This window comes from Branchiostoma lanceolatum, chromosome 19, assembly GCF_035083965.1.
Source record: "Branchiostoma lanceolatum isolate klBraLanc5 chromosome 19, klBraLanc5.hap2, whole genome shotgun sequence".
Lineage (NCBI taxonomy): Eukaryota > Metazoa > Chordata > Leptocardii > Amphioxiformes > Branchiostomatidae > Branchiostoma > Branchiostoma lanceolatum.
Window position 1 is genome coordinate 6,624,748 of NC_089740.1, and position 26,631 is coordinate 6,651,378.

At 42.3% G+C, this 26,631-nt stretch overlaps 3 protein-coding genes and 1 pseudogene across 9 annotated transcripts; all 4 read right to left on the reverse strand.

Annotated features, from left to right (window-relative positions):
- Positions 1–136: 136 nt before the first annotated feature.
- LOC136425666 (uncharacterized) lies at positions 137–2,362 on the reverse strand. The gene is made up of 2 exons (XM_066414595.1): positions 2,232–2,362; positions 137–921 (listed from the first exon to the last, which is right to left on the reverse strand). The coding sequence occupies exon 2, from the start codon at positions 879–881 to the stop codon at positions 555–557; it is 327 nt and encodes a 108-aa protein (XP_066270692.1). The 5' UTR covers positions 882–921; positions 2,232–2,362; the 3' UTR covers positions 137–554.
- A 450-nt stretch (positions 2,363–2,812) lies between these two features.
- LOC136425454 (retinol dehydrogenase 16-like) lies at positions 2,813–21,704 on the reverse strand. Of its 7 annotated transcripts, none has more exons than XM_066414310.1 (7): positions 21,216–21,704; positions 14,113–14,210; positions 13,775–14,009; positions 6,174–6,256; positions 5,853–6,031; positions 4,738–4,901; positions 2,813–4,338 (listed from the first exon to the last, which is right to left on the reverse strand). In XM_066414310.1, exons 2-7 carry the CDS (start codon positions 14,203–14,205, stop codon positions 4,103–4,105), a joined length of 990 nt encoding a protein of 329 aa, XP_066270407.1. In that variant the 5' UTR covers positions 14,206–14,210; positions 21,216–21,704; the 3' UTR covers positions 2,813–4,102. The 7 variants fall into 7 exon arrangements, with proteins under 7 accessions (XP_066270407.1, XP_066270408.1, XP_066270406.1 ...); XM_066414311.1 differs by lacking the exon at positions 6,174–6,256 and adding an exon at positions 13,172–13,251 and having other exon boundaries at positions 21,216–21,702; XM_066414309.1 differs by lacking the exons at positions 13,775–14,009; positions 14,113–14,210 and adding exons at positions 19,084–19,318; positions 19,929–20,026 and having other exon boundaries at positions 21,216–21,700.
- On the reverse strand, positions 6,624–8,262 carry LOC136425799 (17-beta-hydroxysteroid dehydrogenase type 6 pseudogene; annotated as a pseudogene).
- A 422-nt stretch (positions 21,705–22,126) lies between the features above and the next one.
- Positions 22,127–26,581, reverse strand: LOC136425919 (uncharacterized). Its single transcript, XM_066414844.1, has 3 exons — positions 26,382–26,581; positions 23,062–26,006; positions 22,127–22,132 (listed from the first exon to the last, which is right to left on the reverse strand). The coding sequence occupies exons 2-3, from the start codon at positions 25,702–25,704 to the stop codon at positions 22,127–22,129; spliced, it is 2,649 nt and encodes an 882-aa protein (XP_066270941.1). The 5' UTR covers positions 25,705–26,006; positions 26,382–26,581.
- Positions 26,582–26,631: the final 50 nt, after the last annotated feature.

Consider the following 26,631-nt stretch of genomic DNA (forward strand, 5'->3'; position numbering starts at 1 on the left):
AGCGATGCATTTACATTGTTAACATGTGTAAATGGCATTCTTAACCAGATGTGTGTGCATTCCTTAATATAATAAACGTGACTAGCTTCCATACCAGGCTTTACGGCCTGTTACAACACAAACATTAACACACGAAGAACTTTCACGAACTTTTATAAAATACATTCTGCTTGAAAGGTTTCCTATCTGCACTTCATCCTTTTATTTACAAGCGGCGGTTGCATTAAACAGATGATTATTACTATTTGCGAGCAAATGCAATACATTTCTTGCTTTGTACTGTGTTAGATATACCAAACAGGTAAAACAAATATTCCTTGGATATACGGACTTGGTTCTTATATAGATCTTATGAGCAATGAATGGATAAAGAAAGTTTGCCCTTTTTCTGTTAGATATACGGACAGGGTTCACATATAGATCTCACTGCAACTTAAACTGAATAACATATTTTGTGAAATATTCACCCCGAGCCATACATCGGTGTATGACCTTTCCCATGCATTGCTGCATATGAGATTGGAAGTCGATGGTAGACAAGCGTAAAATGATAATTAAGTCCGTCGATTTTTAGATTTTCCGTCGGATCCTTCACAGGATGACGCAGCACTCGTTGTCATGGCGACGGTGACCATGGTGATGATGATGGTGAGGATCGTGGTGAGGGAAGAGTGGAGTGTGAGGACCGGCGTGGTGAGGCGGGTGGTGAGGTCCAAAGTGATGAGGCGGTCCAAACGTGCCGTGGTGGGGATGATGAGGACCGCCATGATGGTGCGGAGGAAAGCCGCCATGATGCGGAGGAAAGCCGCCATGATGATGGTTTCCGTGGTGATGGTTTCCATGGTGATGTCCGCCATGATGTCCGCCATGATGTCCGCCATGATGTCCTCCGCCGTGGTGACCGTGTGGCATCTTGAAACTCTTCCAGAAGGAGAGACAAAAACAAAACTAATGAAAATACTTTTGGCGACACCTCAATGGCGAAGCCTCTAAAATCTCCTATTTCTGTCAGTTATCACATGCACCCCCCCACACACACACACATCACAGTCTTCATGTCGACGCGCATATGATAAACATTACATATAAAATACATTTTGATGAATAAACATATGCTCAAACAAACAGAAGCTACCAGGGTCTCCATGTGAACAGTGAAAGCATAAAGAAAGTTTGCTCTTTTATTTTATCTCTGGGGAAGTCGTATGGAACACACAGGCAATTGATTATAGCACTTATTATAATCCGGTGTTTTGCAAAAAAAGCGGCTTCATTTAATTTTGAAATATAAGTTGTGCACAACTTGAGACCGCCGTCACTTTGTCTTCGTCCGTTTATTTGTATTATTTTATGTTTCTTTGAATAAAAAAAGTTTCTTCAAAAGAGGCGTTACTACAGACTCTTGGTAAGCCCTAGGCCTGGTTGATAGTTCCGACGCAGGTCACACCATGTCAATAGTCCTGTCGGCATCCAGACAGCTACGGTGTATTTGCACTCCGCCTACACTGTACACACTGTACCTGTACACTCCGCCCCCGGCGTTAATGATTACAAGTGGGAGTGACTCACATGTATCAAAAGTTTAACACGCTAGCGACGAAGAGATGACACACCTAATGACTATGTATAACATATTGTATAGAGACTGTACAGTTTAGAATGTAGCACTGAACCATGTATATGAAACCCCTATCTTTGGCCACCGGTATAGCTACTTGTCTTAAATGGTTGTTTATCCCACCACTACTACCTAGTCCCTCGACCCGTTGCTTATAAATTATCCAGTTTAACTTCAATGAACCTTTGATCCCCAAGCAGACGTATGGCTTATGTTTTTGGTTGTCTTTTCAATTCATTTCGTGTGCGTTGTTTAAGAGGTTACATAAACAGTGGCGTCAAGTTGAAAACCGATCTCAGTAAAAGACGTAAAAAAAGCCTATTTAGTACACCCGCATATTGCATTTTGTCATTCTAACTCTCCTAATTTTACAACATGATAAACCACATAGTGCTCCATTTTCATCGCAGATTCTAACAGCATCAACAGTCTTCAATTCGTATGGAAAATACCAAATATAAGTTGAAATCTTAACCACCAGCTCTAAAATCGTTACCAGGAAGTTGAAAAAGCTATGGGAAAGTACTACATATATTTGTGGTGCTGGAAGAAAGATCCGTTAATTATTATTTCGCAAACACATGAGCACTAAACTTAGTAAGGGTAAACATACCTGTAATGTTACTGACTTTAGGCAAAAAGTTGAAGAACGCAGCCAAACACCTAGGACAGTGGCGCACCTTGCCAGAGAGCTAGATCAATGTATGGCCGTGGCCTCGGTTTGACTTCTCTCCCGAAAACAAAGTTGCACAAGCGGAACTGACGTCACCAAGGGCTGGGATGTTTCACTTAGCTGACGGGGGTGTAGTGAATTCTGAAATAGCCTACAAAGATCTATCAAAGTCATTCAACGTTGAAAAACTGCTTAATACCTCTAAAATAGCGATGTGCACAATGTAACTTGTAGAAAGTGCGTGCATACTTTAAGGAAATAGTACAGATATACAACACTATTTAGTACGACCTGCCTATCCAATAAGTGATCCTGGCCGTGACGTCATTCATGACGCAGTATACTAGGACTTTCACGTGACTCTTACACTAAATAAATACGTTTATTTTGCCAACACAAAGTCATAACACTTCAGGTGGCCTTTGCCCTGATGACTTGGTTGAATACCTTTGGACACCTACGAAATGTGCAAGGAAAAAAAATGACTAGATAGATAAAAAGATAAAAATAAAAAATAAAAAAACAGTTCTTAGACTTTATCGATCAAGAAAACGCACCTAGTATACCATGGACCGAACATTAATTTTCAACTCAGAACAGAATTCACACTACATACGTTTTTGTTTGAACTTTGAAGTTAAACTGTTCTTGCTGAAGTTGGTTGACACATATTGCATTCGTTAATGATACAAAGACTGTTCTCGTGTATAAATTATTGACAGTGACAACGCAACTGAACATTAGGTAATATTCCGCAGACACCGACGTACTTCTACCAATATGATAACGCTAACTACCTCCATGTTACTAGCAACATTCTAGTTCTTCTTGAGTTGCATAGTATAATAAGTAATTTCCAACACAATTGACGCCATGACACCTCTTATTCAAACCGAAAATAAATAATATTGGGACGTATCTTTGTTATCATCACACAGTTACGCCTGTTCTCTTTCTAAGATCTGTTTCTTGTGTTTTAGATAAACCGGGAAGGGAATTAATGAAGGGGATTGTATAGTCCCAACAGTTGTTGTGAATTGCCAGAAAGGCTAGTCGTTTTGACCTCGAAAGGCTACACTTATATATATCGTCAAGTAGTATAATTAGTACATGTAGTTTTAGTATTATTAACCTATTGCAATTGTTTAATAATGTCCTTAAGTAAAACAGAACAATTTCAACCTTATAATCGCCTTACAATTTCAAAGATTACAATCGAATTTTAGTATATCGTCTTATATGGCAGATTACGGTTCTGAACATGATATCATATCCGATTACTTTACATGTCACCATGTTCAACAACTTCGACTCTGTTTACAACATTTATTTTTAAGATTTCAGTGTATGATAAAGTATTTGCGACGCAGACAATAATCTAGTTCATAGTATTAGAAACATTATCTATTGCTATCACTATTGAATAATGTCCTTGAGCAAAACGTGTACAGAACAATTTCAACATCACAATCGCCTCACAATTTCAAAGACTACAATCGAATTTTGAATATAACTTCCTGGATGAGAGATTACGGTTCGGAACACGATATCATACATAAGTCTGATTACATTACAGCGTTAACATGTATTTGCAACCTCATTTATTTTTATTTTGTGTGTGTGTGAGCATCTTGCTGTTTTTCTTTTCATGTTCATGCGTAAGTTTCTAAATGATACAATCCACTAGTATAGTTACATTTTTTAGTGTAACGTTGGATGAAAACAAGATAACACACTACATCTAAATCTGGTTCTTAAATGTATTGCAATTCCATTGATTTATGAAAACAGTGGGCAAAATGGTGCGTTTCCTACTGCTGACCCTTACAACACGCCGGTGTAGGCATTGGTGCCACCAACCGGATGACCAGATCACCCAGGTCGGTGGGCAGCCAGGAAGTTGGTACAGCGATGAAACGGGCGAGCCAACCAATCACGTAACGACTCCGGGGGTGGGTAGCGCACAGCGCATGCTCCATCGCGTCCACAGCAATAACTGGATCTTCAGGTATCATGAGGTAAGATGGCGCTTCTCCATCGTCCTTTGCTGTGAAGATAATGTAAAACAGTCACATTCTCATTTCTCGGAAAAGCGTTACTTTTGTTCAGTAGGTTGACTTGTCTTTTGTATCTATGTCTGATGCAAATTTCAAACACACGTAAGCTCCAGAGACAAAATAAATCACGATTGCAAACGTGGCTATCCATCAGCGTGCATCAACCTTCATAGAACCAGGACGGAGGACGACACCAACTTACAACCACCTTCGGTCCATTGCTCATGTCACACTTCTACAATGTCACGTGCACTGAGCCATGGACTTAGTCCACTTGAGGAAGACTACCGGTATGATAGAATACTGATAAGTCAAATTTCTTGCTGTTGCGTTGGAAATAATTAATGTGGGTTAAACTATCTCATAGTGCGATTATTTGGTTAACTTACAAGCCAATAGGAACCCTTCCCCGTACTCAGCCTTCGTCTCAGGACTCAGCCGTTTCCAGGCGTTGTCCAGAAGACGGTTGAGGAGTTCCGGTTCGGTCATTTTGGTACGGCTGAAACCAGGTTCGATGATGTGAACTTTGACCCCAAAGCATCTCATAGCCCGCCTAGACGCACAAAAGGTTTACAAATTAAAAGTATGAAGAATTCACGTTAGTAGCGTGCTTAGTACAGCAGTTTTTGACTCTGCCTCTGGACCAAGAAGTCGTGAGTTCGAATCCCGGCTATATCGCTTACCCGAGATATAGGCTACTGGAAAGAGTCGCAGTCCTTACGACGGGATGTTAAGCCGTACGTGGTCCACTGTTCAATGTAGTTTGCGAAAAGAGCTAAGGAATTTCCTCCGGAACAATGAACGTGTATATATTGTACATAGCGTCTGTCTTCTCTGTCACGACCAGTGGAAGAGTAGCTTAACTGTTCATTGAGTTTCTTTTCTGTGTCATGATCACCCAAAAGGTTGCATTACATCCATCAAACATTGCGCAATGACGGGAGGGGGCCTAGCGTCAGCCTTGTGGCACAGCCTTTTGGCAAGCGAAACAGAGCGGAACTAGAGTTAAGTATTTGTGCTACATATACTTCAGGTTTGCTATGTTAGTTTAGCGATTACGGGGTCTTTTTATAAATATGAATTGGTATTGAATTTTTCTTTTTATTTGAGTTGAATGTGTGATAGTTGTGTGCCGATTTGTTAAAAATAGAGAGAACGCTAGCGACTCCAAAAATACCCCTCCCAATGAAATGGTATGGCTACCCTTCGACGTCACAAAATCAAGCTGGCGACCACCGCACAACGGATCCAACAAAGGTTTTGATACGCAAACCTGTAAATATGGGCAAACGCATAACTTAGAAGTATCAACTCGTCAGGCATGCTTTCTTATTACTGAAATACAACGAAAAACACCGTGCGGTACGTATCATGAGTTTGCATATAACGCCATTGCCACAATGTTCGTTACTTCAACCTCGACGAACCAGCTTGTTCCTCGACGAAACTCCTTTACCTGTTTACACATTCCAGTCTTAAACGTGAAAAGCAATTAAGCTTTTACCTCAATGAATCAGAAAATGCCTCCACGCCAAACTTAGAGACTGAATACGGTCCGGCTGGCACAGACACTCTCCCAGAAATACTTGCGACATTGACGACCCGACCACGTGACCTCTTCAGGAGGGGGAGAAATGTCTTGGTGACGTCAATCATTCCCAGCAAGTTCACGTTCAGAACGGCCTGTTGATGCAAAAGGCACTAGTGAAAATTAGACAAAATAATGATGACGGTGTTATCAATCACTTAATTTCTTGTCTTATCCACCTACTATTACAAAGCAGAGAAAAGGTCTCAGTCTCAGTTCGGTTTGGATTTTACAAACCTGATAATCTTCCTTTGTCGCCCACTCCATGATACCTCCCCCAACATTGGGAACACCCGCATTGTTCACCAGCCCCCACAATCCTAGAAAGTAGACAAAACTATGAACACGCTAAACCTGGACCAAATTGTAAAAGTGGTTGAGCACCAGTCGACGTGATACTGGTATAAATAACGCCCATCGAATCGGGACGGCGGCAGGTATCGACTTTCTGGCACCCGTGACGTCACGCAAGATCAGTGCGCGTCAGAAAAAAAAAAGGGTCAAACGCGGCCCTAAAATTTTAATTCACCGAGTCATGTCTTGTGTTGTGTTGGATCAGAGTAAACAATCCAAGTAAAGATCAATAAATTTAACCTTTAGCATACATAATACCAATTGGCAGACACATTTGGTTTAATGATGACTGTTTATTAAACATGTGTATGCGACAGCGTTGCAATATCTTGGTCAAAGAATCGTACCTTTACTACCCACAGTTTCCTTCACCACATTGAACGCATCTTGTACGCTGTCTGAGCTGGTGACGTCCATCTGGATCGGCTGCAGCCGTTCGGAGCAGGACTGCCGTAACTCTGCCACGCCGGCCTCGGTCAGACAGCCCGCGAACACCCGCAGGCCGAGCTGGTCCAGCCGCCTGGCCAGGAGGTTCCCGAAGCCGGTGTCACACCCCGTGATCAGGACGGTCTTGTCTGTTAGCTACAGGGACGAAACACACGTTGTGCCTTAAAGTGTTTATGACACCAAAATACAACATTTTCTTATTATCTATAATAGGAATAGTATCATTCAATTAATATAAACGTTTAAAACAAATACAAACCCTTTTGATGTTATTCAACATTGAACCATCAGAAACCATACTTCCTGCGCTAGCTCTTGATTCTTTTCTGATCTTCGTACCAGGAAATTACATTAATCAGTGACTGTACCCCTCATTACGTCACAATGAACACGGCAGCCGGTTCCGAACCTTACACCACGGCTTGTGAAAAACATTATCTGAAGAGCGAACAGTGCCTGATTATCGTGATTACATTCATCTCAAAAACATTACAATATTAATTTTGCTTGCTTCTCAAAAGAACGTTCTTTCCGAGCCGCAGTGCAAAGTTCCAAACCGGCTGCCATGTTCATTGTGACGCCATGAGGAGTAAAGTCACTGATTAATGTAATTAGTTGGTGGGAAGAATCAAAAGCTGGAGGTATGATGTTTTGATGTTTTGATGTTCAATAACATCCGAAGTGTGTATATTTTGTGCAAATATCTATGTTATTAAACAATATTATCATGCTTTATGTCAATTCTGGAAATTCTTAATTTTTATGTCATTGGTGTCTTATACATTTCAAAAGTTTGTCCGAATTACAATCTACCACATATTCCAACAGATAGCAACAGAGTCTATGGTTATGATGCACTGACCTGTGATAGACGTCCTCTCTCCAACCACCAAGTAACCACCGAATACGTCACCCACAGGACAGCGATGACCTCAAGTAACGTGAACACCTCCATGTTTCCTGAGTACAAGGGCATTAGGTTGGTTTGTGGGTCAATCACATTTAGTTTTAATCATGGATTATGCAAATGACTTTCACATTTACATAATGAGGGCATAGTAATTACTATTTTTGCATTGTTGGGGTTGTTGCGTTTAAAGATATATTCAAATCTTTCTATAGCATCGAGGCTCTTAAAATCTGTAAGCTTTACAATTTCTGACAATTCCGTGCATACTCCAGCAAGAGCATAACATGAAAGTTGGATGACGCGATGCTATTTAAGTTCTTACCTGATAGTTAAGTCGTCGTGTCTTCTTCCTCCGGATACAAATGTCAACACAAAATTAGTATTCAATGTATCAGTAGCTCCTAACTATAGGTCTCTTACATTAAACTTTGTAATGACATCATGTGGCATTGTATTCTTAGTCCTTACTTCACAGGAAGTTAACACGGAACGGAATAAGAAAACAACCATGGTGTCGGTCCAAAAGGTCACATTACATCAATCAAACATTGCGCAACGATAAGAGGTGGTCTCAGCCTTGTGGTAAAGGAAAGACGGCAGAAATATGGGCAAACGTATCCATGACTAATAATTGCTATGAAGGGAAGGAAACTACACTCCTATGAAGTAATTAGAAGTATCACCTGGTCATAACGTTACATGCTTTCTAATTACATGTACTGAAATACAACGAAAACACCGGTCTGGCACAGGCCACGCCCCCAGAGCCAAAATGCGTACTGAATCCACCATTTTCCCACGATACTTCAGAGTACACTGGCGATCGTCATGGGAGCTACCACGTTTACGTTTTCGTAAAGTGAGGCATATTTTGGCCAAATCCGCAGAGAAAATAATTTTGTTTCAAGCTCGAGCAATCCGCTTGCTTTCTATTCAGAAATAATGTTACCTATACTGAAATAGACCAACAGATGAAGTGACCGAACGTTTGCACCATTTTTTTACAATTCAGCTATTGAATAAAACTACCTCTTACAAATGCTGACAGAAAAAAATACCAACTAATCTCGTAGTAAACCCTGGACATCAAATTTGCACTCTTTAAGCCATCAGAACTTCCAAGCCCAGAAATTTTATTGAAATGAGGTAGAAAGGTACATCAAGTGACAACATGACAACAAGTTAACAGAGCATGGCAATATCAAGTAAGCACTACAAATTCAGAACCTTTCACACAACTTAAGCATCAACATTTTAAGTGGACGATGCTACGCTAAGTCCTTACCTTAGTTGTCGTGTCTTCTTCCTCGAAGCACAAAGGTCAAAAGAGACCGTTTAATGTGCGCATGCGCAACAAGTTTTATTCAGTATCTGCGCATGTGGGTGGGAACCTGTGAGGAACGGACCATTGAGGTATAGGGGTGGTTAGGCGTTACTGTACAGTTGTGTTGTGTAAGAGTGCGCCTTTTTTCAGAATTTCTTTTCTAATTTTCTTATTGGAAGTTTAGATATTCTAGTATGTCATTAATAATCAATACCTGTCCTTTGGATATTTGCACTTGTCACATACATACTCGTGGAACTGCTCGGACTTCAACACACCTGTAGTACCCTATATGACAGTGTGGTCCCGCCCACAAACTGGATTCGTCCTCTCAACATGGCAGGTGTCGTAAACTTCGTTTTGCGGTAATTCTTCTTAGCGCGAACCAACAGAAAACCCAAGTAGGAGGGCGGTAAAGCTGCAGGAAGGTACGTTTTTTGCGTTGATTCTCATCAAACATGTCATAATTACATGTTTTACATACTGGGGAGATAATACAGAACATATTTTAAAGGTTTTACCAGTGTTTGTCTGTAGAAGTTAAATTTGTATTATTGTCATAGAGGAAGGGGGAGACAAACACTGGTAAAACCTTTAAAAATTGTTCTGTATTATCTCCCCAGTATACAAAACATGTAATTATGACATGTTTGATGAGAATCAACGCAAAAAACGTACCTTCCTGCAGCTTTACCGCCCTCCTACTTGGGTTTTCTGTTGGTTCGCGCTAAGAAGAATTACCGCAAAACGAAGTTTACGACACCCCACTGGGGCATCTTGGGAAGTGTGAAATCGGCGAATGAAAACCACAGGCTTCAACCTAAAGTCTTTCTAACGTACATGGGCCTATCAAGCAATATCTAATCATATTAACATGTCTGTGCTAATTCCATGCAAAACCTGAAGGACACAACCAAATCAGCAATTGTACTTGGTGAACCCTGACGGAGAACTACATCAATGTATGGCTTGTCGGTTTTGCTTTGCCTCAGTCTCTCCTAAAAGGTCTCTCCTAAAAACAACGTTTGCACAAGCGGAAGTGACGTCAGCAATAAGCTGGAATATACCATCAGTGTTAGAAGTATCAACTCGTCAGGCATGCTTTCTTATTACTGAAATACAGCACAAACAAATGCCCTGCCCCGAGAAACAAAAAAAATGCTTACTCAAGTTACTGAATCTAACTATTCCCACGGTGCTTCATAATACACTGGTGACGTTTTACGTTATTCTAAATGCGAGGGCGACTCTTACGAAAACCGCGGAGAAAATTATTTTATTTTAAGATATTAAATAATAAGGAGTGTCACTTGTAAATATTTCCGACTAATTGAGTTTCATCGTTAGGGTCAATAGCTCAAGCAATCCGCTTGCTTTCTATTCAATGTGCCCTATATTTACTGAGATAGAGCAACAGGCGAACTAACCAAACATTTGCACCATTTTGTAACTTCAGCTAAACTAACTTCTTGAAATTGCTGACAGAAAAATGCCAACTAATCCCTTAGTAAACTCTGGACATTTCAAATTTGCATTCTTTATACCATCAGCACTTCCAAGCCTGGCAAAAATTATTCAAATGAGGTAGAAAATTGACAACAGTTCTTAGACTTTATTTTTCAATAAATCCCACCTGTATTACGTGGACTAAACATGAATTTTCTACTGAGAACAGAATCCCCACCACATGCGTTTTTCTTTTAGAGTTGGTGTTTTATATTATTCTTAGATATACACCTCCTTCGTCAATGACACAATGGTTGTTCGCGTGTATATCAAAATGATTAACAGTTTAACACCAAAAGCGTAACTGACAGAACATAAGGTAACATTTTTACCAGGTCTATAACACTAACTACCTTAAACAAAAGATATCAATTCACATGTACGCCCAGCTAGATACCTCAAGTTACCATGAATTCAGATATCTATCCATAGCTAGTTCTGAATGTATACATGTAGCGAGTGAAATCATTTTTAAGTCAGCAAGTTGCTGCTTTCTTTCTCTTTACACTATTGTCGATCCTTATAACAGACCGGCGTAGGCCTCATTTTCGGTGGTGCTATAAGCTTTCCGACAAGATCACCCAGGTCGGTGGGCAGCCAGGAAATCGGTATGAACATGAAACGGGCGTCCCAACCAATCACGTAACGGCTCCGGGGGTGGGTAGCGAACAGCGCATGCTCCATCGCATCCACAACAAGAACTGGATCTTCCTTGAAACGCTCCTTTGCGACTACAGCGTCCTTTACTGTCAAGAAAAAAAAACAAAGAAAAAACATTGTGACGTAAAGCGTCATATTTTTTTCTATAACTCCAACTCCTACGTAGGATCTTCTGTTAACATGTATGACTGGGGATGGTATATTTGTATTTTTTTATTGGAATGCAGTAGAAATCAACTGCATCATAAGTTTAATTCAGAAATATCTAAATAACAACAGATGGTTGGGTTCTCGATGGGAACATTTAGAACACTTGTTTGCATGTAGTAGATGCCACACCATGCATAACCTCAACACATAATGATGTTTTATTAAAGGCAATTTACATCTGAACCCATCAACCCACGTTGAGCCAGGACGGTGGCAGGTATCGACTTCCGGGCACCTTTGACCTACTCATGACGTCACACGTCCGGACAGTTGGCCAGCTTGGACACGGGTGAAAAAAAAATCTGATGGGTCATTCGCTTGTTTTCGATAACCAAGTATTCTGTACGTATGATGTTAGTTCAACTGCCAGAACATAATTCAGAACTCATTACCCATCCTAGAACCGGGACGGGGGACGTTACGGACTACCAACTACCTTTGACCTGTTGCTTACGTCACATTTCCGGATGGTTGCGATTGCAACTATCGGGTACTCAGTTTTTAATGAAGACCGGAGGAATTGTAGAAAATTTGCAAATACATGTAGTTTAATACTTTCCAATGGAAAGTATTAAACTATTTACAAATTTTCAAAGTTTCCATAATCATTATTATGGCGTCAACTCACCGGCTTGTAGGAACTCCTCTCCGTACTCAGACTTCGTCTCCGAACTCTGCCGTTGCCAGGCGCGGTCCAGACGACGCAGGACGACCTCCAGATTGCTAATTTCGGTCCGGAAGTACCCAGGCTCGATGATGTGAACTTTGACCCCAAAGAATTTCATAGACCGTCTAATGATACAAAATGTTTTAATTGGATTAGACATACATGTACATGTACCTGGCTTGCAGATAGTTTCATGTCAAAACTCTTATGTTTGTATGACCCGTATCTACTGTTTTTTCAGGACACGCGCAGAAGGCATGCACAAAATGGCGTTAGCAGAATGTCTCCCTTTATAAATTAGACTTTCTTTGTTGAAATCTTAAGATTAACTAAGAATAGAGACAGAGCTTAAGACACTGTGTATTAACTGAGTCTTTACCTCAGAGAGTCTGAAAATGCCTCCACGCCATATTTAGACACACTGTAAGGTACGGTAGTCCCCGTAGAAAACCTCCCAGCAATACTTGCGACATTCACGATGCGACCACGTGACTTCTTGAGAAGCGGGAGAAATTTGTTGGTGACGTCGATCATCCCGAGCAAGTTCACGTTCAAAACGGCCTGATGATGCAAAGAAGACAAAGAATTCGGCTATGAATTTAAAAAACAAACACGATAGGTGATTCATGTTGGTTGATTCTTCTATCGTGCTATGTCTTCGATTTTTGAATGAATGAATGAATGAATAGATGAAGAACTTTATTGTACATATTTGCCCCACTGGGCTAAGCACAGTTCACATGTTAACTTGAATTAATCATATACGTATTCATTCGCATATAAAACGTTTAGCTCACTCTTAGTATTTCGGCATCATCTCGCTTCTTGGTAATTGTATAAATGTAGGAGGCTGTATGATTAGTTTGAGTTGGTTTATCGAAGGCTGTAAACAGAGGATTTTTTTATTTACTATTCAAATATCTGAAGTGGGGGAATTTAATTAACACATAACCAAAAATGATGATTCTATCGCTATCATGCAAAGTCTGCCGTAAAATGAAGGTCTTCTTCTACTTCACCTAAACTACAAAACTGGCAGATTTTTCGCTTTGATAAGCGACAGCCATTTACTAATAGGGTAGAGAAGTCCCAGGTTTCATTAAACAATCGTTTCTACGTTTTTGTCTTTGTTCATTTAGAATACTGTTAGTACAGACCTGATAATCATCCTTGGTTGCCCACGCCATGGTCCCCGCAACACCGAGAATACCCGCATTGTTCACCAGCCCCCACAAACCTAGAACGTTAACGTACAGAAAACTTTCAACATTATCTAACATAATGATTGTTCTTACAATACTTACAACATTATCTAACATTATATGAAGAGAATTCAAACTCTACAACTGGATAAAAATTCGGAGATTTATTTCCAGACGTTTCGAGTGACATCCATCACTCTTCTCTTCTTCAGCGTCACTAAAGTGAACTAGCAGAACTAACCAGTACTTACATACAATAACTAGAAAACCCGTTATTTTACATGGCAAATCACACAGTCATGCATAAGTGACATTGTAATGTAAAATAAGTCTATATTATTATCTAACATTGTTCATTTGCAGGCAACAGAAAAGTAAGACACAGCACAAAATCCAATAAATACTGATCTATAGTTTCGGGGCTATGTACTTTTCAATTCTGAATTTTCCATTCTAATTTCAGCGTTAGGGTCACTTTTACAAACCGGTACAGTTTGCGGGACCGAAAAGTATGATATGAAAACAACAAAACACTAGAGTTGCTCCAAACGTTCCTACCTTTACTCCCCACAGCCTCCTTTACCACCCTGACCGCAGCCTCTACGCTGTCTGATCTGGTGACGTCCATCTGGATCGGCTGCAGCCGTTCGGAGCAAGACTGCCGTAACTCTGCCACGCCGGCCTCGGTCAGACAGCCCGCGAACACCCGCAGGCCGAGCTGGTCCAGCCGCCTGGCCAGGAGGTTCCCGAAGCCGGTGTCACACCCCGTGATCAGGACGGTCTTGTCTGTTAGCTACATGGAAGAAAGACACCTTGTGCCATGTTAGTCCGAAGTACAATCTCACAAAGTACCACACATGTCAAGAGATAGGTACAGATGGTTATGGTGCACTGACCTGTGATAGACGTCCTCTCTCCAACCACCAAGTAACCACTAAATACGTCACCCACAGGACAGCGATGACCTCAAGTAACGTCAACACCTCCATGTTTCCTGGGTACGAGGGTATCAGGTTGGTCTAATGGGACAGTATGAATTTTGAATAACAGAAAATAGGGCGTACGCGTTGTCAGCCAACAACTAGGGCAAAGGTTATATCAACATGGACAGAAAACAAGTAAACATAAAGATGAAAAGGACAGCTGTTTCGTTGCCAGATAAGAGTAGCTTTTTAATACATGTATTCCTATTTTACAATCAACATTTCACGAAATCTTTACATTACACCGGTAGGACTAAAGTTCACTATAAGAAGTGGTCAATTCTACGGACGGTCGTGGAAGTCAGTAATCCACAGTCTTTGGATGCATCTGTTGTGTACCAAAACAACATTTACCCATTAGGTGATTATGTAATAAGTAGGGTCACACGGATGGACAGAGTCCACGTCATTTTTTGCTACGAGGGCCGTTCAGAAAGTGAAGGGGTACCCATCATCACGAGATCAGGGGTGGTGAATTACGGAGCCCTCCTGGATCGTAGTTTTTCACGAACGAAGACAGCATCTGACATATTTGGGTCGCACGGTTACTGGTCGGACAGGTTTCACGCCATTTTCCACTACAAGTGCCTTGACTGGCGCCATGGCAGGAAGACAGTATAACTCACATTTCAGTCGGACTCGAGGCATACTGTCAATGTCCACCAACTTTCTAATCATTGCAATGGTCGAACATTTAGCGAGGACTTCCCTTGAAAACTATTTAACGAATGCCTGTCGTTAAGCCAGACAAAAAGAGCTCTCCAAATTTTAACCTGATAGCCCTCTGGTCCTTTTTTTCTTCTGGTCGCAGCTCTCTCTCTCTATATATATATATTGGCCATGTTTGTTTTTACATGAGAACCCCTCCAAAGCCGTTCTAAGAAAAAATCCGACAGGTCTTTCTAATTGGCTAACACTGGCACACGAACGTATGATACGGTAGCCATACGTGTGCTGATTTTCTGCGAAAACTTGAAGGACGCAACCAAAACAAGACCACAGCACGTCCAGGTCAAAAGATACAAAAATTGAAGTTCTGCTGCAGTACCAAGGTCACATACCAGGGGGCCCAAAATCTACCTTGAATTTCGGCTTCACAACACCCGCCCACATACCAAATATCATTGTAATCCATCAAGAGGCTCTTGGGTTATGCTGACTGGAGTCGTGCGGAAACACAAACAGACAGACAAACAGACAGACAAACAGACACACCCAAAACTATATCTCCATTTTTCATGGAGATAACAACAGAGACACTTGGTTAACCCTGATAGAGAGCTAGACGTATAGCTGGTTCAGACTTACTTTGCCTCAGTCTCTCCGAAGACGAAGTTGCACAAGCGGAACTGACGTCACCAAAAGGCTGGGATATTCCATCAGCCTAGCTGACAAAAGATTTGGGGGGAAAAGAAACGAAAAAAATCTGACCTAATCCATAAAGGATCATCCAAATCTAGCAAAATGTGGTTACGATTGGTAAACATAGGTCTGTACATGATTTATTTGCTGAGTTTACTTTAATAGCGACTATACAACCCGTCCACCCCCTCAATGTTGTATGGAACGTTCCACCATCCAACAAAGGCAGACATAAAAGATCATAAAACCAATTACTTCAATGGCTAGTCAAGGGTACATGTACAACAGTAATCAATAGATCTTGGTAGACAACACCATGGTAGACAATGTTTTGCTACTGCAACGAACGTTTAATACTACAAAACGTCTACCACGAGTGTATATCATCTGTGACATAATTCCTGACTCAACGTGACGTCATTCCTGACTTTGGTCACCTGACACTTTCACCATATACGTACAAAAACTAAAGCCATGCAACTGCTGCCCTGGATTGGTTGTTTGTTTTCACCAAAGAAGACAAAAAGAACAAAGCACACACAAATATAACAATAATAATACAACGCCACCCGTATACATTGGATTAAACAATGCATTTTTCACCGAGGATAAAACCAACCAAATAATATGTGCTTGTTTTAAGATAAATGTGGAGTAAGTCTTTTTTTGAATACTTGGAGCGGTATCACATTCGTGAATGATGCTCTGAAATGCTTCTCAAAGACTGTATATCTATCTATCTATCTATATTTATATCAGATAGTTATTATCATATTTTTGATATAAAGTAACTTATAACTTATCAGAAATTTATAACTATCTACAAAAATTACATTGCATGATTGCATGTATGTCAAGCTTTACCGTTGCGTTGGAACACGACCAAAGGAAGACTTTTGGTGACGCCACAGGAACGTGGCCTTCGAATTCTAATTTCTCTCGTGATCAGCCGGTGCCCCCCTCCCTCACTACGAAGTCCTGGGAAATTTATCAATCGTTTCTGTTTTCATGCACCACTACCGTCTCTCTGTCGACCCTTACGACATATTACATATAATCTGATATTGACGTAGAGATAACTGGATTTAAAGCTCTATCCATAGGACTTTCTAGACGTATTGCAAGACACCTTAATTGTAAAGCGGGTGAAGTTACTGCTTTCTTTTCACACTATTGTCCATTCTTACAGCAGGCTGGTGTAGGTGTCATTTCCGGTGCCACCAGGCGGACGGCCAGATCACCCAGGTCGGTGGTTAGCCATGAAATCGGTATAAACATGAAACGGGCGTCCCAACCAACCACGTAACGGCTCCGGGGGTAGGTAGCGCACAGCGCATGCTCCATCGCATCCACAACGGCAACTGGGTCTTGCATGAAACGATCTGAAGCGACTATAGCGTCCTTTCCTGTCAAGAAAAAAAACACATTCTGATTATTTCCTTGTATAGAGTCCATTTTTTCATAATTTCAACTGCAACATAAGCTTATCTATTGACTTGTACCTCCGGCAAAGGTATCTTTACCAAGTCCTTTTGAACATCTCAACACTAAATGAAGGGCACACGGTAAGTTGAATTCAGAAATGTTTGATTAACAAATGATTTGATTTGTAACAGCGTCGAAACAAAGTTGGGTTGAAGTGTTTTCCGTACTCGTCTAAATGAGTAGATACTATACCGTCAGCACATTTTAATGTTTCCTTTTTGGAAATTTTCAGAAGTGCCTATCAACACATGCCGAACCAGAACGGCGGTAGGTATCGACTTCCGGACACTTTGATTTACTACATCCTCATGACGTCACAGAACCCGAAGATTGGTGGGCTATATAATTCCTGATCAAGGCCTTGTGTTGGATTGGATAACGGTAAACATACACACACACGCGCAGGCTCACACACAGAGGGAGACTAACTTCTGAGGTTTCATTAACTGACCGGCTTGCAGAAACTCCTCTCCGTACTCAGCCTTCGTCTCCGGACTCTGACGCTGCCAGATGTGGTCTAGGCGACGCAGGGCGAACTCCTGGTTGTTGATTTCGGTCCGGAAGAAGCCAGGCTCGATGATGTGAACTTTGACCCCAAAGCATCTCATAGCCCGTCTAGGTATATAGAAAGTTAAATAAAGTGTTAACCATTTGAGGAACTGTTTAATTTATTAGCGGGAACCAAAAGAATCGAACCATCTATTTCTTCAACAGTATGTGGGACCAAGGACATTGGTGGGACTGGTGAACAATGTACTCAATTTTAAGAAGCGTATCATCTCACGTTTTGTCGAGTTTTGTCGAGACAAGCCTAAGATCATTTGAGAACAGAAGCTGATAGCTAGGAAAATGTGAGTAGAGTTACTTTTCACCTCAGAGAGTCAGCAAATGCCTCCACGCCATATTTAGACACGGTATAAGGTCCGCCATGCGGCATGGCCACTCTCCCGGCACCACTTGCGACATTGACGATACGACCACGTGACCTCTTCAGGAGGGGGAGAAATGTCTTTGTGACGTCAATCATTCCCAGCAAGTTCACGTTCAGAACGGCCTGATGATGCAAAAGGCACAAGGAAAGATAGAATTAAGGAACGGCTCCATGAAATATAATGGAGGTTATATTTTCAGTAGCAATGAGAAATTTCTTCCATAGCCTATCAATGTATCTCTTGTCCCGGGCATGGTACGGTCTTGACATTTGGACGACAGGTGCCTTTTGACATAAAGCCAGAATGGAGTAGGTTTGAGCCCACTAACATTTGATTTCGGAACTGCAGGAGCGTTTTTGTCAAAATATTCAAAAGCCTAAGAGGATAACTGAAGAAAGAAAATACGGATTTCTATCATATTAGGCATGCCGGTATTCCTTTGTTTTCCATAACTAGACTTCAATAAATGGGACACATGTAATTCATTGCAGGTGGAACATAAACAGACACCAAATATGTACATGAGGAACTGATTTGCATAATTGATACAAAAATTTGCAAAACTGCTTATCTATAGATGATGGGTATTTTATACATGTGACATGCGCAAGAAAGCTCTAGGTGAACATCATGAATAAATTATGTAAATGTGTAAGTCATTTGCATCAAATTTTCAAAAGCTCTAAACATTTCATGGAGGTATGAGGTCGCCGAACTCTTGTCACTTTTCATTCTGTCTTTTATGAGTTTTAGACGTACAGATACCTGATAGTCTTCCTTGGTCGCCCACTCCATGGTTCCTCCCGCAACACCGAGAATACCCGCATTGTTCACCAGCCCCCACAGACCTAGAAAGAAGACAAAACTTGTGATATAATAACTTCAGAACAAAACCATTTCAGAAACAGTATCATGTGTTAACTTGCGGGCAACAGAAGCGAACACATATTGACGCACGGTTTTAGTGCTATCTGCATTTCTCATGAAGAATATCTTGAAATGCGGAATAAATTCCATATATTTTGATTTGACAATGACTGTTAAACAACGATTAAACAATTGTATGTGATGCAAAGCTAGAAACATTTTGCTAAAACTATCCTACCTTTACTCCCCACAGCTTCCTTCACCACCCTGAACGCATCTTGTACGCTGTCTGAGCTGGTGACGTCCATCTGGATCGGCTGCAGCCGTTCGGAGCAAGACTGCCGTAACTCTGCCACGCCGGCCTCGGTCAGACAGCCCGCGAACACCCGCAGGCCGAGCTGGTCCAGCCGCCTGGCCAGGAGGTTCCCGAAGCCCGTGTCACACCCCGTGATCAGGACGGTCTTGTCTGTTAGCTACAGGGACGAAAGACAGTCCTTGTGCTCAAGAAGTTTTGTCGGACGCCTCTCCCAAACATAAACTTAGTTGCCGTTTCCTATTTAAACGTATTCTTGAATGTTTACAACATCTTTTACAAAGACTCAGCCCATTGATATATATATATATATAACAATGTCAACAGACATCTCCAAAAATAGTAAAACGGTTGTCTAGTATGACAATGGACTTGTTTTGGCAATAATGAACTACATTTACCATTCAAACATAGATACTAGATCGTTTCCCAGAAGTAGGCCACGACTTAGTTGTTCAACCTTGCACATGTGAAGCTTTCCACGAAATCGTCTTCCGGGAGGGACGTAAAACGGGGGTCCCGTGCTCGAGGAGGTGCCTCGAACACGTTAAACAGCCTCATTACCCTACACATTGGGTACCTGCCTGTGGCACTGGCTGCAAATACACCCGATATTATTATTATTATTATTATTATTATTATGTCTCGAGGGCAGGAAAATAGGGTCACACTGAAGGTCACGCGAAGAGGCAGGTGGTGCCAAATTGTGGTAAACAATGGACTATACATATCAGAGATAAGATTGAAGTCTATCGCTCTGTTGCACTAACCTGTGATAGACGTCCTCTCTCCAACCACCAAGTAACCACTAAATACGTCACCCACAGGACAGCGATGATCTCAAGTAACGTGAACACCTCCATGTTTCCTGGGAACGAGATCGGGGGTGATTAAACATGGCGCCTCCCTAAATACAGCACTTATGGATCTGTACATCTTTCAAGGTCATATTTTTGTTTTGATGACATTGAACCCCAATCTGAACCCTCATCTGGTAAATATTAGTGAGTATCTCCATTTTCCTGGGACGGAGATCGAGGGTGACAAACATGGCGCCGCTCCCTGAATTCAGTTAGTCACTTTACAGGCCTTTCAAGGTCATATTCTTGTTTTGATGACATTGAACCCCAATTTGAAACATTTAAACTCTCCTTAGTAAATATTAGTGACAACCTAACCAGACTGGATGTGAAGTTTTAGGCCTTATGTGTATCTGTTGTTTTTGTCATTGTGACCTTGGCTCGACATAACAAGATTTACCAGTGGCCAGCCAGCAAAGTTCCCAATTTAGCACGGAGGTCCACATGGGACTCCCCAGCGGTAAATACTGACAGGCGCGCCTATGCGAGGGCACAGCCGGCGACCCCAGACTTAGGCCACGCCTGCCTTGTCAGTGCAATTTAATGTTCACCAAAACTCATGGAAAGCGTGTTGCCTAGTTACAAGAAGCTTTAGCAGGCTCGTTTTAGCCCACAATTCAATGCGATTCAAGATGGTGGTCAACCAAAACATAGCGAGAGAGGCAAGTAAAGTTTGTTACAGAAAACGCTGTGTTTTTGGTCTTTTTTTAAAGTTTCTACGCTAAGTTTCTAGGTCACAACATACTATGTGAAGGCTTCTTTAAGTAAAAGGTTGTCTAGTTTTGTCCTCTGTCCATTGCAGTCTTTCCTGGGTCAAAATATCGATGCAGGCGAGAAAAACATTGAAGGGGGTGGGGGGCACAGCGATTCTTACATCGTTTCAGCGATCATTTCTTTGCTAGAAATGTAATTTAGGAATTTCTCTGCCGAGCCCTGGACACGCACGTTGTACCAGTGGGAAAACAACATCCAGATGTGTAGGGGGAAAATGTCATGATTAGCGCCCACTGACCGGGTTAGGTGGCAGCTACCCCACCCGTTCTGCCAATCAGTGGTATACCTACGGGGTATACTACATTGCCGTTGGAATCTTGTTATGTTTGGGACGAGTCGTCTGGATCTCTATGTCCACACTATATAGTGACAGTATACTTTATAGTTGACTTATATGATCACTATGTAACTATATATCCTTACCGTAAAGTTGTCGACTTTTGACGGCGCCGTCTCTCACGAACCACTATCTACGGTGAATAGTAAACGTGGCGGACAGCGATATGGGCGTAAACGCTGTTAAACGAGTTTAGTAGGTACGGTCTGAGTTAGGCTTTCGTGGCTTAGAAATCAGGTCAACTATGACGTGCCAAGGACACAGGGTACGTATCCAGTAAGGTCACAACTTTACAGGATTCACTTCCGGGTCAGGTGCCTGAGCATCACGGTTGTCTTCTTACAGGTGTTTCCCGATTGTGAATTCATTACTGTTGGTGCCCATCATATAGGTATCGTTGCTTAATTGAATAGAATACACAAATAGAAGAAAAAGTGCTTCCTTTAGATTTTGTACAGTATAGACTTGACAATTAGATTGTTAGAAAACCAAGTACCATATGATCAAGTAATTGCAACACAGATAATTGTAAAAGTCACTCCTCTGGACATAACATTTGAAATAGGCGACAGATGGGCTAAAACCTGTGTAATATATATGTTGAACGTTATATCTATAAAATACTTTACATGGGAATGTATGTGTAGTGCATATGTCCTTACCGCAAATGCTTGGACACCCAGAAAATTGGCAATTCCTCTTTTCTTCTTTAAGCACTGCTGGATTTCTGCGAAGAATTAGCACTGCTTGTGCAACGACAGTCAATGTGGGCGTAAACACAATAGTTTATCAATGGCGCGGCTGCCACATGACTTATGACTACAATGACCTACCTAAAGTTCATGTTTGCTAAGTACGCATACATATAACCAGTTGGGTCACACGGTTGGACAATGGATCAAGATCATGCAGATAGACCTTTATACATATGAAGAGAATGACTTTTTTTGTCAGTCTAGTCTCTGGGTTGATATCGTTAGTGGCTATTTACAGAGAGCTAGAACTAAAACGAACAAACAAACATTATTATTATTTATCACTTGAAAGTTCATCTGTGTTGGTAGAAGTCATTCTGATTGAAAGTTGAACTGTAATTGCCAACACAAAAATTGGACTTACCAAAATTTTCGACTAATCAGCTCAACGTATGATCCACTGCTCACCGAGTCACGTGGTCTATGTGCATAACGTGACGTCACAGAAGCAGTGACCTCATTCCTTGACAAAAACTGTCGAAAATTTGGGTAAGTCCAATTTCTGTGTTGGCAAAGTTGTCAACTTTAATTCAGAATCATTATTCATTTTTCATTTCAAATTCACAGGATCTGAACATGGTATTACTGTCACATCTGATAATAATTCTTCTTTTTCTTTTGCAGTTCTTGCAATATTCTCGGACAGCTGTTTCATATGGCCCATAGATGAGAACATACTAGTTGACATGAAGTTCCTATTATGCAATTCGTTGGCTTTAGAAGTTACATTGTCATGTAATGTCGTTGACATATTGCCACAACCCCTTGCTATAGATCCGTTGCTTTTGACTTCGGGGGAACTCGACGCTGTATTTTCGGGGCTTAAAATGCCCAGTATTTTTAGTTTCTTCTTATGTTTTGCGCCGTTGTTATGATCAGAAAGAGGTTTAGGACCGGACACTGAGAGTTTGCAAATATTACAATAAAACAAAGGTTCTGCAGGGGTCATTGTTTTCGTTGTGAAATGCGCAGGTTCATGTGTAGGGGGCGCTTCTCCCTCTTTCGTTCCTGTAGAATAACGGTCGCTAGGAGGCGTTCTTGGTGCACCACAATCTGGCATGCTGCTGAGTAAATCTTCTATTTTCCTGCGGGCGCTCTTCATCTCTTGACAGTTCTTTGCTATTTGCTCACTCATTGACACATTGAAAGCCGATCCGTTAGAAGAAGCAGCAGTTACCGTGCCAGAAACTATTGCTGTGTTCCCTTCCTGTGGCCTTTGATACTCAAAACGTTGGTTGTCGATCGTTGTATCACCTTCTAAATTGGCAGTTTCGTGTGTAAGCATTGCACTGATGCCAGGACGAATTGTTTCAAGGACATTAACGTCTTCTGTGTTGTTCGGTGTCTTCAACAATGTTTTCTCACAAGGATTATCATCCTTCACGACCAATAGGCCTTGCACTGGTACTGTGGGCTGCTCGGATACAAACGGTGACACAGTGATCGACTGGGCCACGTTTTCCTCAGATACTGTGGGACTGGATAGTTTTGAGTTGAGGGCTCCGTTAGTCGCCGTATAGCCTGCACGCAACGTGCCCGAATGGTTTCTTGTCTCCACAAGTGTATTTGGAGGTGCCATCTGGGTTTGGAAGTTACATGCCAGTCTTGAAGTAGACAACATCCTTCGAGGTTGTAATTTATGCCCAGGTGTCGATGCTGCAGGTGTAGACACAGAACGACTGTAAACCTGACATTCAGACCTTACAAATGGCGCCTCAGAAGGAGCTGATGTTTGCAAAGACACCATTGGCGATGACGTTACTATTAATGAGGACGGTTGATCTTGTGATGCAGATCTCCATTCTGATTGGTCCATTTGACCTCCTGAAGCTGATCTGCCTTCTGATTTGTCCATCTGACCTCCTGGTGCTGAGCTCCGATCTGATTGGTCCACTTGCCCTTCTGACGCCGATCTCCTTTCTGATTGGTTTATTTCAGTATTAGAAAATTGTTTTGCCACTAGAGCAAATTTTCCCTCCACTATAGCTGAGGACATCAATGTTTTATCAGCAAAGATATCTGTTTCTTTAATCTCTCCATGTCGCTTCTTTGTCTCTTCCTGTACACCATCACACATCAGCACCGTCGTAAAGATAGATAAAGGCGCATCTGTAGGTTGGGGTTGTCTTGACAACCATATCTTTGGAGACAACTCGTTTCTCTGCAAGTCAACTTTCCGTCTGTGTGCCCGGCCGGCGTAATGCTGCACTGCTGGCTGTGGTCCGGAGAGTGGAACATTGCATAGGTCGCAGAAAGTTGTCTTGAACTGAACATCCTGTGACGGAACGGTGGTGTTGCCATTTGCAGTTTTCTCAACCTGTTGTCTACTTGACTCTAAGTCTGGCGTTTTGCAATCTTGGCCACTTTTCTCCAGAACACCAGCAAGGTGGGATGCTTGCGATCTTTTCCTGTGTGTTCGACCTGAGTAGTGCTGTTTTGCAGGCACCGGGCCCGAGAGGGGCATCAAACATATTTTACAGAAGTAAGCATCTTCCTCACAGACTGACTGTATGAGCACAGAGCTGCCGAAATCGTCTGCACCTCCAACAGCATATGTGTCGACGCCATTTTCACTGGGACCTCCAATAGCATACGAGTCGACGCCATGGGCACTTGGACCGCAAATAGCTTGTGTGTCGACGCCATGGGCACCTAGACCTCCAACAGCATATGCGTCGACGCCTTGGGCACCTGGACCTCCAACAGCATACGCGTCGACGCCATGGGCACTTGGACCTCCAACAGCATATGCGTCGACGCCATGTGTACTTGGACCTGCTACAGCATATGCGTCGGCGCCCTGTGCATTTGGACCTCCAACAGCATATGGGTCGACGCCATGGGCACTTGGACCCCCAACAGCATATGGGTCGACGCAATGGGCACTTTGACCCATAACAGCATATGGGTCGACGCCATGGGCACTTGGACCTCCAACAGCATATGGGTCGACGCCATGGACACTTGGACCTGAAATGACATATGGGTCGACGCCATGGGCACTTGGACCTCCAATAACTCGTGTGTCGACGCCATGGGCACTTGGACCTCCAACAGCATACGCGTCGACGCCATGGACACTTGGACCTCCAACAGCATATGCGTCGACGCCATGTGTACTTGGACCTGCTACAGCATATGCGTCGGCGCCTTGTGCATTTGGACCTCCAACAGCATATGGGTCGACGCCATGGGCACTTGGACCCATAACAGCATATGTCTCGACACCATGGGCACTTAGACCTCCAACAGCATTTTGGTTGACACCATGGGCTCCTGTACTTAAGGATTGTTGGCGGAGTGTTGTTGGGCCAGTCTTCTCTGAAGTGTTGGTATTGGCTTTTGAGACCGAAGTTTTATCATGTTGCGTTGATACCGAACTAAGGATGACGTCACTTGCAGACGTTGACCTTTGTTCCAGTTGATTTAAACCTTCGAGCTGGGTCGATTGTGTTGTTGCCGTTCTCGTTACACTCTTGCTAACATTGTTATCAATAGTTGAAAATATTTGTTGCTTGTCTACCATCTTTTTGTGCCTTTTACCTGCATAGTGTTGTCCAGCGGCTTCAACACTGGAAAAGGGGGCTTTGCACAAGTCACAAAAGCTGGTGGATACACTGTTTGTATTCACTTTCGCGAAAGATTTAACTTCATGCTGTTCAGATTGCAAGCTTTTGGATTCCAACACATCTCTTGTCGAAGGAGACATCATACGAAGCTTTTCTAGATTCTTCAAATGACGTTTTCCCGCGAAATGTTCTTTCGCTGCCTGGGCACCAGAGAAGGGCGCCTGGCAGAGGGTACAATACGTTTCAGTCATAGTAATCCAGTCTCTATACAGAATCAAGGGCTTGATGCTGGATTTGCTCGGTCACTGTACGCTTCTTCCCCGCCTGGCCAGCTTAGCCCACCCCGGTGAAATCTGCCTGCTTAAACTTGAAGCCAACGGTCTTCTCCTAAGGGGGCTGAGGCAAAATTTCCTCGGAGGCATGTTGTCCTGGTGCCGAAGAGCTGGCGTGTGTAGGCCCTGACAACAGGCTGGATGCTAGGTTACTCGCCGGCGTCACAACGTATCATACTAGCTGATCGTGTCAGGTACACTTTATTTCGAAGTCTCCAAGCCTATGGAGGTAGAAAGAAAGAACTCCGGTTATATATATATGCTCGACGTCAATATGGGGAACAGTTTCGGTACCATTACGAATCGTTCAAATGTTGACAAAGCGGGGAAGCCCTATTCTTTCGATCCGTAATCTGGTTTCGCATCCGGCTTACGCCAAAGTTATTTTACACTGGCAAAGAAGGCTATTCTCCTACAAATAAACTTTACAGACATAATTCTTTTCCTTGCCCTGCACAAATGACATAACCAGGAGGTACGCAACAGTTACTCGTTGCATCTGGATTAACTGCTTGGAGATTAGTACTGCATGACGAAACCGTTAACATACACTGATTGCAGTAAAATACCTGAGAACAGAGTCCTAATTTACTTACCTACTAACTCTGGACTCTTCAGCACGGACTGGAGTATACGTACAGTAGCGACAACTAAATTATGCACAGAATGTTCGTACACGATTGAACATGTCCGTACTGGTCACACAGTTTCGCACGACTGCGCTTTTTTGTCCTCGAAATAGACTGCGAAACCCGGAAGAGATCGCCTGTTCGAAACCGTTGGAAAGTACCGTGTTGTTGTTGTACGAGTAGCGACTGTGACGTCATAGTCCTTTGTGAAACTGCA